The sequence below is a fragment of the Ictidomys tridecemlineatus genome, chromosome 9 (assembly GCF_052094955.1).
Source record: "Ictidomys tridecemlineatus isolate mIctTri1 chromosome 9, mIctTri1.hap1, whole genome shotgun sequence".
Taxonomy (NCBI): Eukaryota; Metazoa; Chordata; class Mammalia; order Rodentia; family Sciuridae; genus Ictidomys; species Ictidomys tridecemlineatus.
The window spans coordinates 53718240-53731459 of NC_135485.1; the positions used below are offsets into that span (position 1 = coordinate 53718240).

Sequence of the window (13220 nt, forward strand, 5' to 3'; positions counted from 1 at the left end):
TCCTCCAAAGTTCATATTGAAATTTAAACTCTAATGCAACAGAGTGGGGCTATGGCTTTTGGGAGAACTCTACCCTCATGAATGGGATTAGCAACACTTATGAAAAGATTTGTTGGAGGAAATTTGCCCCTTTTTGCCCTTCCACCTTCGGTCACATAAAGACACAGTGTTCCTCCTTTCCAGAGGATGCAACGTTCAAAATTTAAGCACAGCCCTTCATAGATGCTCATGGCTTGATCTTGGGCTTCCCAACATCCAGAACTATGTGAAAGAAGTTTCTATTCTTTATAAATTACCCAGGCTCAGAGACATTTTGTTATAGCACCACCAATGAACCAAGACAAGTATAATTGTCACTCAGTTTATGAAATAGTATTTATTTTCTATCGCATTGATTTCTTCTTTTATTTTTGTTATTTCTCCATCTGTCTTCTTTGAGTTTTGTTTGTTTTATTCATACTTCTTATTGTATAGTTATATCATTGAACTTTTTTATATTTAATTTTTGGTTATAGGTGGACACATACTTTTTTAATTTTTATGTGGTGCTGAGGATCAAACCCAGTGCCTCATGCATGCTAGGCAAGTGCTCTACCTCTGAGCCACAACCCTAGCCTATATCATTGAACTTTAATCTTTCTTCTTTTGTAATGTTTGCAATTAAGGCCATGAATTTACTGAACACACATGGTTAGTTGCATTCCACGAGAGTTAATACGTCATATTTTCAGATTATGAGTAATATTGACTTTAACAGTTCAAGGATACATATTTTAATCTCTAAGACAATTTTTTTAGCATTTCAAATGTATTTTTAAAAACCAAATCCAATAATTATGGACTATTTTACTTTTTAAATAGATTCTACTAAAATCTTATGTTTTATAGTCAATTTTTAAAAAATGAAGTTATTTCAAAGACTGTCTGGTAACTTCAATGTGTAGCTCTTCTTTAGGGTTTTTTTCTGATTTCTATTAGTTATTTTTTTTCTTGAGCTCCAATTTTTGTTGTTATCTACTAGTATGCCTGGTAATTTCTGATTAAATGTCAGGTGTAATATATGTAAAGTGGAGATAATTTGATGCTGTAATGATGTTAGCTTCCTTCAGAGATTTTTTTCTTTTTGCCTGATATTTAGGCTGGGGGTAGGTCATCTAAATATTCAGTCTGGAATTGAGCTGAAAAGAAGCTAGGTTTCAGTTTTTTTTTTTTTTTTTTTTTGTAATTTACTAAATGTACATCTCCAGGCCTACAACCACCCATACAGAATCTAAATCCTGAGATTCAGATAGGTTCAGATGTAAAAATTGTGATATAGAAATATGAAATGACCTTTCAATCTCCTAACCAGCTACATGGATGAACATGTCAGGTCTGTCTCTCTCTCTCTCTCTCTCTCTCTCTCTCTCTCTCTCTCTCTCTCTCTTTCTCTCCATTCAATTGTCTTGCTTCAAGAGAAAGTTAAATTACTTCTTGTGTTCAGGCACTATAACCCTCCCAGTAGACAAAAAACCCATTGGATTTGTCAAACTCTTAGTTCATCAAATTGGGTATTTTTCCTGAGATGTAGAGAAAGAGAATATGAGGAAGCAGAAACCTAGTAAGGTGAGAGGACATCATAGCAGTGTGTGTAGAGTAAATGAATAAATGCATACTCAAGAGAGAGCATAAATAATTTAAAGTCTGTTTGATTATGCTTTTTGAGTTCCTTGAATGTTAAATTTTTACAGAATATGATTTTCCTCTAATGCTATATTTTGGGCTCTGCTAAAGAGCTGATCTCAATGAGATTATAAATATAGGCTATCTATATAATTTTTGTTCTGGACCAAGATACTTTTGAAAATCAAAGAGGGAGTACTTATGATGTTGGCAGGACAATAGGGTAAATTGAAGCTGTTATGAGTAAACTAGTAGGCATGGTGTCCCCCCCTTTTTTATTATTAACACAAATACCTCCTATTGTTGGAGGACATGGTACTAGGGTCACCTATAATGACTTTTAGCTTGCCAGATGATTTTGTTTGAGAAAGAATATGAGCTGGCAATTCCCAAAGGGAGAAGAGAAAATAAACTAAGAAGAAGAAAAGAAGAAAGGAAAGAACATCAATAAGAACTCCAAGAATAATCTCTTTGCCCAGGAAAACAGGTGGATGTTAGCCTGTGGTCATGAGCAGGGTGCACTGAGACTGAGTAAATAAATTAGAAGATGAAAATTATTCTCATGGAGAGAAAACAAGAATGTATAGAGTGGAGTATCAATAGGTGTGGGCTTTATAAAGCATGAGAAAATACATTCAAGTTGAAATTATTTTTAAATATCACTTATAATAAGGGCATTGAATAGGATCATATTCTAACAAGTCAAACTCAATGTACAAACCATAAGTACTCATGCTTTATTATAAATGGAGTTTTTTCTTACCATATTTCTGTTAGTGCATTATGGTTGTACACAATGATGAGATTTGTTGTTACATATTTGTACATGCACATATATAAAAGTATAATTTGGCCAATATCACTCCCCAGCACTTTCCCTATTCCTTCCCATCTCATCCCTTGGTCCTTTTCCTCTACTGATATCCCTTTGATGTCCATGATATTCTTGCCCTCTCACCTTTCTTTTCCTTTTTCCTTTCTAGCTTCCCATATGAGAGAAACCAAACCCTTGACTTTTTAGGTTTGGCTTATTTTGTTAACATAATGGTCTCAGATTCCATCCATTTTCCTGAAAATAACATAATTTCATTTTTTGTGTGTGGTTGAATAAAACTCCATTGTGTATCTATACCACAGTTACTTTATCCATTCATCCACTGGGGAACACCTAGACTGGTTCCATAATTTGGCTATGTGAATTGTGCTGCTATAAACATGGGTATGCGTGTATCGCTATAGTATGACTTTAATTCTTAAGGATAAATACAAAGGGTGGTATAACTGGGCCATATGGTGGTTCCATGCCTAAACTTTTGAGGAAACTCCATACTGATTTCCATAGTGGTTGTACTAACTTACAGTCCCACCAACAGTGTAATAATGGTCCTTTTTTCTACGTTCTCTCCATCAATTATTATTGTTTGTACTCTTTTTTTTAAAAGAGAGAGAGAGAGAGAGAGAGAGAGAGAGAGAGAGAGAGAGAGAGAGAGAGTTTTTAATATTTATTTTTCAGTTTTTGGTGGACACAACATCATTATTTTATTTTTATGTGGTGCTGAGGATTGAACCCAGCGCCCCACACATGCTAGGTGAGCGTGTTACCGCTTGAGCCACATCCCCAGCCCCTTGTTTGTACTCTTGATGGCTGACATTCTGATTGATGTGAGATGAAATCTTAGAGTAGTTTTGATTTGCATTTCCTTAATTGTTAATGATGGTGGACATTTTTCATATATTCGTTGGCCATTTGTATTTCTTTTGAGAAGTGTCTGTTTAATTCATTTGCTCATTTATTAATTGAGTTATTTTCTTTTTTGGTGTTGAGTTTTTTTTAATTCTTTTTTAAAAATATTTTTTAGTTGTACTTGGACACAATAACTTTATTTAATTTATTTTTTTTAATGTGGTGCTGAGGATTGAACCCAGCTCCTTGCATGTGCTAGTCGAGCACTCTGCCACTGATATTAATCCTCTGCCAGAAGAGTAGAAAGAATTTCCTTCCTTTCTGTAGATTCTTTCTTCACATTCTTAATGTTTCATTTGCTGTGTCGAAGCTTTTTAACTTGTTGCCATCCATTTGTTCATTCACGATTGGCATTATTTCTGAGTTTTAGGGCTAGTGAGGAAGTTGTTGCCTGTGCCCATATGCTGGAGTGTTGACCCTATGTTTTCTCTTAGGAGTTGCTAGATGCAATTATTTTAATGTCGCAGATAATGACAGAGAAAAGGAGGTAGGGTTTAAATACCTGCCTCGGGTCTGAGGAATGGGACAGCTTGGATCTACAATGCTGTAGTTCTGAGGTTAATAGCAAAGAAGCTAGTGGGACATACTGTTAATCAAATGGTTAGAACAGCTGGTTGAAGTGTGATGGATCCCTTATGTGAAACCTTAAAATATGCAAACTGCTTCATAGAGGAGGACAAGAGAACCTAAGATGTAAGTGGAGAGTGGAAGATTGACTTTTTCAGTGAACTATATATGGCACATATCACTTATTCATCATCAGACAGAACTGTCATCCCAAGTAATGTACCTCCTTTACAATCACTCCATTTATTCCGCTTTATCCATTCAAAATTTCTAGTTTCTTGGTATAGTAATGTTGTGATCACTGGGTTATAGAAAACTATTCAGAAAGTAAAGAAGGGTAAGAAATTATAGGAGTAAATGTTCATGGCAAAGGGCAAGAGCTTACTGTAGAAAAAAAATAAAGTATAAAAAGAATTTTTAAAAAATGCACATCTGTATTTACAGAGCTCATGTTAAAACCTGGCAAAGACAAGAAAGGTCACAAAATTGTTGTGCTAGCCAAAATATCTTTTAATGATTATAGCTCCACAAGGCAGCCATTTGAAATCCATTTTTCTGAAATCAAGTTTGGCTAAAGAAATTTTTCTTCCTTGTGTGTGTTCTTAAAGTTGACCCTGCCTAAAATCCGGGCTGGGTATCCCTTGGAGAAACAACTAATGATCTATAAGAAAGGAATGTCAAACTTTATCTTTGGAATTCAATCCAGATGATTTTATTGGGTGATTTTCAACCCAATTTGAAAGCCTTAGGTTCTGTTCTTGTTTTCATTACCTTTTATTGCTCTTTGTAATTCCTAAGTTTATTCTTTACCTTTTTGTTTAATCTTTATTATTTTATTATTGTTCATACTTTATTGCCCAGAATTACTTTTCATATTTCTGTCATTACTTTTTCCTTCATCAGGTATTATTGGCTTCCTTAAAAAAGGCATCTGAATCAGTGTTTGAAGAGCCAAAATTATGGGAGAGATTTTGTTAACTTTGAGAAGAACCTTCCTTGAGCTCTGTTACTGGATGCAATTGCTGTTTCTGTGACCTCCCATCAAACAATGTACCTTTCATGGTGTTTGTTTCTTCTGTAAATTTCAGGAGAGCAGATCTGTCTTTTCTTTACAATGACTACAACCAGACCTTGAATTATAGTAGGCGCCCACATATTTTAAAGAGAATAAAATAGAATAGAAAGGGGATTAGATGAAAGATGAGAAAATTTCTATACAAAGCAGCATTTTCTAATCTGATTTCCTACCATAATGTGCCTGGTCTCTCAGTGGGAGATAAAGCATCTATAGGCATAAAGGCATATTAAAGGCTCTGAGAAAGTCTATGGTGTGGAAACTTATTTTATTTAACCTGGTGTTCCTCAAATCCATTTGACAAATATACTTTTGTACCTGGGCTCTGCAGTGGACAGAAATACATTTCAAATTAATTTAAGCCCCAAAGGATTTAGTGGTTTATGTCAGTGGGAGGGATTCCTAGAGAAGATTCAGGATGTCAGAGACTGGGACTGAAGACTCATAAATCTCTTTCCATTCATTTTCTTTTTTTAAAAAAAATATCTTTATTATTTTATTTATTTGTTTTTATGTGGTGCTGAGGATCGAACCCAGGGCCTCATGCACGTGCTAGGTGATGAGCTGAGCCACAACCCCAACCCTTCTCTTTTGCTTTTGTTGGGTACTTACCTCATTCTATCCTAGTGTGGACAGTCCTGACACATGGCTTTTCAACATAGTGGAGAATAACCTCTGATGAAAGAAAGAATTTTTTTTTTAACCCACATAAGAACCAGTTCTTCTAAAGGATATGGTCTTTGCACAGGTCATGCATCCATCCTTTTGACCAATCACTCTTGTCAGGGGAGGAGTTTACCAAGAATGGCCATATCTAGGCTTTTTGTTCACCTGTGTGGCCTGGGAGGGGAGAGGGTAAATGTGCAGAACTGACTGCTTGAAGAAGAGAGTTAGGAAAGCTTATTGGGAAGAACAGAAATAATAAACCCCATTCCTTCAACAACTATTTGTTGAACCTTTCTCCTCAGGTACTCTTGTAGGCACTAGGAACATTGCACTGAACAAATTAGGTGGATATGTCTACCTCTGGTGAACTTATATTCTCATGGGGATGTAGATTTAAAAAAAATTTTTTTTTAACATATGTGATATGTTTGATAGTGACAAATGCAAGGAACAAAAAATAAAGTGGAACAGAGGAGTTAGAAGTATCTGTGGAGAGAAGGGAGTTGAAATTTTAATTAGGGTGGCTAGGGAAAACCTCTCTGATAAGAAAGTGACTTTTAATTAAAGAGCAAAGGAAGTGAGGGAGGGGGCTTTGCAGACATTGCCTGCAGAGCAAACAGCAGGTGTAAAGGACCTGAGGTGAACCTGTCTGAGGGAGAACATGGGACCAGGGGTGGCCACAGGGAAGGCCAGGAGAGAGTGGTAGGAAATAAGTTCAGGGAGCAGTTGGCAGCTAGATAATGCTGGGATTTGGGGTTGTTGTAAAGAGCTTGGCTTCACTTAGGGAAACAGCAACCAGATGGAGTTTTGAGCAGAGGAGTAACAGGGTCTGACTCTTGATTTTTCTGCTGTGGCTGCTTTGGTGAATACACAGCAGGGAGGGCAGGAGCAGGCTATCTAGTCAGGAAGCCAGGGCCATACTTCAGAGAATGTCTTGGACATGAACGAGGGTGGTAGCCATGAAGGTGTTGAAAAAGTTGGATTATAGGTACATTTGGAATGTAGATCCAACAGGTTTGCTGATGGAATGGGTGTGGGGTACCAGAGAAGGAAGAGTTGAAGATCACAGCAAGATTTTTGCCTTGAGCAATGGAAGAGTAGAGGTGCCATGCAAGGCAGGGAAGACTGCTGAAAAACTGATTTTAGGGGACTGTCGAAAGGGCTTGTTTTGGATGAAATGAAGTTTGAAATGTGTTAGAAATCCAGGTGGAGGTATTATATATAGGTCTGGAGCTTAAAGAAAAAGTATTGGCTAAAGATGTAAGTTTGATAAGTCCTCGAACTTCCTCACACTTTGGAGATCACCCAGGGAGCTTTTGTGTGTGGGGAAAAGATTCATTCAAAGAAGAATTGGCATTTACACGGGTTTAAAAAAAATTCTTTCTTTTATCAGAGGTTATTCCTCATCATGTTGAAAACTATTCAATTTATTCAGAATAAACTGTTCTTACCCTCATGAAACTGGGGGAGGGGAACTTATACCTTGCCGAAGTGTGATTCAGAAATGAGTAATTCTGAAAGTTCCCAAGGAAGTAGGATGAAATGGGAAGAAAGTCTTGTGCAGAACTCTGAAGAATGTTTAGAAAAGGTAGAAACAGGGAAAGGACTTTTTTCTTTTCTTGTAATGAGTGTGAGAATCTAAGTATATAAGATGGAAGGAATTATGGTTGAATCACCTGCCTAACCAGGAGCAAGGAGTTTGCTGAAGAGAATGGGAGGTAAAACCAGAATAATGCACAGCTTTGTTTTCTGTATTGGTAAATGAGAGCAAGCACTCTCTGGAGAGAGTTTGAGGATTGTTATTTTGCATCTGTTTGGCCACCTGGCTGTACTCCACACTCTACTTAGTGTTCTGGAGAACAGTTCATTACTGTAATTTCCTTAGGTGATAATATCAATTTTGGCAACTTCATGATTTTAGACCACTCTCTTGGCTGGTGTTTTTATATCTGTAAAATGTAAAGACAATTTTTTAATATTAGCATTTCTTGGAGGATTAATGGTAAAAATTTTGGAAAATTCCATACTACTTAGGAGTCGTTATATTCCTAACCTCTAAGAATATATAACTTGTCTTTATTTATTGGTTAGTGAATTGATTGGTTTCCACCAAATTCTTAGTCCTTTCTTGCTTTTCGTCTGATAGCTTTGTTCTTGCATGAAGTACCAAGTTAAAAACAAAATCCTATAAAAATGCTCCTGAGGGTGATGGAGTCCTCAGAGTAACTTTTCATGTCATTAATTTCCCCTAATTAAAAACTCTTAAGTGGTCGTTGAAAATAAAATGTTGGTATAAACTTTGTACTAATGGGCAAAATTGGATCAAGTGTGCCACTTTCCATCCCAGCAATAATCCATGGCACAAAATACTAAACTCACTGGTACTTTTGACCTGAGGAGTGGGGCATTTATTTACAGTGGACGATAAGTAAGTATGAGAAGTCTGTGTCTTTTGTGTGGTCTTGCAAAATTCTTATCCTTTTTCCCTCCTGCAATTTTGAATTGTTTTCTTTGAGTTTTGTGGAAGAGAGGATGCCTGTCAGATAAGCTTTCAACGTGACTGTGTTAAGCAGCCTTCACTCTCCAAGAAAACGGCTTTACACCTTCTCTTCTCTCCTCAACCCCCACATGCCTCCCTCCTCCTCACCATCAGCTCACTTGTATTTCATTGCAAAAATATGAGTCCTCAGAAGCCCTCATGGTCACTCCACCAACTCTCCCAAGTCACCCACCTTTGAACCCAGAGAGTCTACCTTCCCTGGTCAGATCGATAAGCTCTTTTCCTCTCTAAAACTGGCACTCCTACCTGGGATGTGGATATCATCCCTTCACTATAGACCCAGGTTGCTTGAGCTGCTTTTCTAATTATTCCCTATCCTTCCTGCAGCATTAATCTGTCTCTACTAGATCATGCTATTCATATTCCAAAATGCTGTCACAGCTCTATTAAAACAAATCCCCAGTGTTATGCCTTCTTCACTTCCCTCTCCACTTTTCATCTTTTCTTGGTAGCTGTATTTCTCAAAATAATTACCTCTACTCCCTGTTGCTCCTTCTTTACGTGTCATTGTTCATGTGGCACTTGGGTGTCCATGGTAACAGCTCTTGTCAAGATTCACCAGCACTACCATCTTGCCAGCCTCACGGGTCCTTTCATAGTTCTCATCTTATTTGGGCTTTAGGCAGCCTAGGACTCAGCTGATACACTTTCCTTATTGAGCCCTTGTGTCACCTGGCTATGGGTAAAGTCTGGTTTTCCTCTCTTTATTTGTTGCTTCTTTTCAATGTCCTCTGCCGATGCCGCCTTTTATTCCTATGAAAGGTAGAGTGGCCCCAGAGTAGAGATCTTACCCTTTTCTCTCTATACTTACACTCAGGGCTATGTCACCTGTCCAGTGGCCTTGAATACTGTTGACCTGGTGATGTCTCTCAAATTTATGTCTTCTGGCTCCACCTTTTAACTGGGGCTCTTTGTAAGCATCTCCCACATGAAACTTCTAAGCCTCCTTACTTTGGCCTTCAAGGTCTTTATGGGCTGGTCCCCTTTACCCATCCAGCTTCATCTGTGGCTATTTCTGCCACTTTCCTCCTTTAGCTCCCAACACATCTGACTTCTTACTACTCTGCAAACCTCCTTCGTGTTCCAGAGGCTTTGCCCTTGCCATTCTCTTTGCTAAGAATGTTCTTCATTCAGGTCCATGCATGGCTTGTACCCTGGGTGCCAGTGTAAAAATAAATATATATATGTATATATTTCTTCAGAGGTCTTCCCTGACCATCTTGTTTAAAGTAGTACCTGTTAAAAATAGTACCCTCTTATCTGTTTCATTTTTCCTTCTCAATACTTATCACTACTTTAAATCATGTGTTATTTCCTCCTGTAGCAAGGTGAACCTAAGCAGAGCTCATAGTTAGCCTGTCCCTTCCTGTATCCCTCAGACTTAGAATATTGCTTTGCTCATAAGTTTTCATGAGTGAATGACTAAAGAAATGAATGGATACTACACATTGTTATATATATAAACCATGTGATTATACCTTCATCATGTTTTAAATCAAGGTACAGCTTAAGTGTTTATTTTAATAGAATGGTTAAATACAACGTAAAAGTGGCTGTTTAGGGACTGTTGCATGAAGACCCCATAAAGGGACATCCTGTGAGTGATGCGTATAGTATCTCTTCTTGTTTCCCTTTTTTTGGAAATAAAATGGTTTTTGTTTGGTTCTTCCCATGCAGCTGAAGAATAAGTTCATGAAAAAACTGCCACGTGATGCAGAAGCTTCCAATGTGCTTGTTGGGGAAGTTGACTTCTTGGATACTCCTTTTGTTGCCTTTGTTCGACTACAGCAGGCTGTCATGCTGGGTGCCCTCACTGAGGTCCCTGTGCCCACAAGGTAGGCTGCTCTTTCCCACCTGCTGGGGTCTGCGATGTGCTTATAGGGAAATGGGCTCCCTTCCAGGCTAGAGGATCAGAATGAGAATATATCCAGTACATTCAAGAGGTTTAATTTGAAATAATGGCTAAGTCTCATTTTTATGCTATCAAATGACTAGGCACTTGTATAGTTATGACAACAGTTAATAATAATTATAATAATCTTTTGGGTGAAGGACTACTTTCTTCTTATAGATTATTCTACTCAATCTTTCCAATAATCTTTTAACATACAAACTATCGTGTTCAGATTTTACAGATGCAGAAACTAAGTCTTAAGAATTCAACGTGTACAAAGTTATACAATAAGTAAATGGTCATAGTTGCTTTCATTTGTTCTACGTCATCAGAAAATTGGTAATGAGTTCATATATATACACACGTATACATAAAAATAGGTAAATCTGTATTTATTTAAATACAGATTTGTAAAATTCTTTTGGCTTTATACCCAAATTTGTACACTTGACAGTGACATATATCATGCCACATAAAATTTTGCTTTAAAAGAAGGGTGCCACTGTTGTTAAATCATGTTAAATCATCACACTGCACAGCACCTCACAAGTCATCCTCTTCAGCTCCCTCTGAAGCTGAGCTCAATAAAGTTACGTAGCTTGATTTACAAAGTACAATTAGTTGAGTAGAAGTTAATGCTTCACTAAAATAATGCTGAGGAAGAGTTTAAAGAGATGCTTGTATCTTTAGGTTGACATCAGGAAATTATCATATGAAAGAATTGAGGGGTGCTTTCTGTGGATTCCAGCACAAGAGGTGACCATTGCTCTCCTCTAGTTTTCCCCATGTGAACAGGAAGGAAGGGCTATGAATCCTCCTCAAGGAAGGCAGGTGGTGTGAGCATGATTAACCAACAGTGACAAGAGGCCAAGATTTATTTTGAGCCAAGTTAGGAGGAATATTAGGAGAAAATTTCCTTAAGGCTTCTCAATTCAAGACATTCTTCCTTATTATATATTTTTTTCTCAGTTTTGAATTTCTTAAAGACACTTAAAATAGGAATAATACACAGGCAGTCACTGGACAAATAATACGGAAAAATAACAGGAGAAAGGAGATGATCAGTTTATTCGATTACTGGGATTATTGTGATTTGTTTTCTGTAACTTAGCTTTTTGCTTTAAAACATTCCAGCAGAGCTTTGCAGTTCTATCTGAGCAATCATCTGGCAAACTGCTGACTCAGACCATGGCTGAAGTCCAGATTGGTGCCCCAATGGCTTTATTTATGTCTCTTTGGACTAACTTTACTGGGGCTTGAAAAAAGAAAAAAAAAATGCCAAGAAGTGTTAAAGAAAACTGCTCTTCCCTTTTTATTTTTATTACTATTTTCTTTAAAAGCTACAAATAAAAAAAAAGTTAAAAGGCTTTTTATTTAACAATAATATGCATGCATTGAGTAGCAAATCATGACAATTTTTGTATCCCTTTTATCATCTGCTCCTGTCTGGCTCATTCTTTTTTTCTTTTGTACTGGAGGGAGGAAGTATTAGTCTAGAAGTGAAATACAGCATCATTTGAAATAACAAGAGGAGCCAAGCAATTCAAGGGAATGTAATTCAATAATATCATAAAACTATTTCAGGGCAATAATCTGAATAATATATCCTTGCATGTTAACATTTTTCCAGGAAACTGTTTTATCCATTTGCTATCCTCCAAACCAACACAAGCTCTAATCACTGAGTGGGGAGTCTCATTAGGTTTTTTGGATGTGAGTAATGTGAGGCCATTTACAATGGCTTCATCCTGTGAAATCCAATCAAGGAAATCCCACAAGAAATGTGGCAGTCATTGTGGAGGACCATGTCTGCATTCCATGATGTGCTTTAATGTGCATGTGCTATTCTATCGCAGGAAGACTTGAAAGACCTGTTTTGGTGCATGCGTTTTTTGTGGTCTTTTTTTTTTTTTTTTTAAAGGTGAAGGAAAATTATACAATTTTTATTATTACTACTATTCCTTATAATCTTACTAATATGCACCTTTACAGAAATATGGCCCTAGCAACTCCCCTTCCTTGTATAGAATTCACAAGTTTCTCTACTTACAATGTGAAACTATTTTTATAGGCACTTTTCTGTCATCTTTTATCTGTTCACAGAGGCAACCTCTCACTCATATTTATGAGTTATATATGGAATAAATGTTGTTATGACCATTTTATATTTAAGGGGTGCAGGCAAAGGGAAGATTCACTGTCAGCACTAGAAACAGAACTCTGGCCAAATTTTAGAATCTAGGTAACCCTAGAGATACCTAGAGTGGGATAGAATAGAAAGTTTTAGGAATCTCCCATGAAAAATGAGAAGCTTTAGGTCAATTTATCCTTTTTAAAAAATATATTTTTTAGTTATAATGGACATAGTGTCTTTATTTTGTCTATTTATTTTTATGTGGTATCGAGAATTGAACCCAGTACCTCACCTGTATGAGGCAGGTGCTCTGCCACAGAGCCACAACCCCAGCCCTAACTTATCTTTTTCTGATCTCTGCGCATTTAAGGTAAATGGTTATTCAATAAGCTTTTAGTTCTCTAAAATGTTAGAATGTTTGCCCTTTTAGCATGGCTATATTAATATATATATGTGTATTATAAATAATTACTTACCTAAGAGAAAGAGTTTGTTCTTAGTGTTTTAAACTGTTTATACAAAAACTATTAGAGGGGCTGGGATAGAAATCTTGCTAATTCAGTTCTGTCTTGTCCATCAGTCGAATTGCTAGCTTCTGAACTGCACATAATGTGGTTGGTTATGATGGGTTTGTGGTCCTCATGAATCTATTGTGGAAGCTACAGTTTAGCCACGTTTTCCAAAGTTGCTAAATATGAATAATGTGTTATTTGATTTTGAGAGAAGAGAGTAAAGGATTGGTACATGCTGAGTTTATTCTGGAAATAGCTGTGCTGTATCAGGAGGGGGATGTACATCCTTTCTGAAAAGATTAAGTGATTTAGGAAAGCTGGCTCCTTTTCTGATATTATGCTCTGTTTCTGCCTATAATTATTTTGTGAATGTGAGTATAGGCCATTGGTTCCAGACATGGATCAT

At 36.9% G+C, this 13220-nt stretch overlaps 1 protein-coding gene across 8 annotated transcripts in view; it reads left to right on the forward strand.

Annotated features, from left to right (window-relative positions):
• Slc4a4 (solute carrier family 4 member 4) overlaps positions 1-13220 on the forward strand; it is a 322941-nt gene that overhangs the window by 204365 nt on the left and 105356 nt on the right. For all 8 annotated transcript variants that reach the window (XM_078021397.1, XM_078021393.1, XM_078021394.1 and 5 more), the window contains one exon: positions 9952-10109. In XM_078021397.1, the coding sequence (XP_077877523.1) occupies positions 9952-10109 (158 nt within the window). The remainder of the gene's footprint in view (positions 1-9951; positions 10110-13220) is intronic.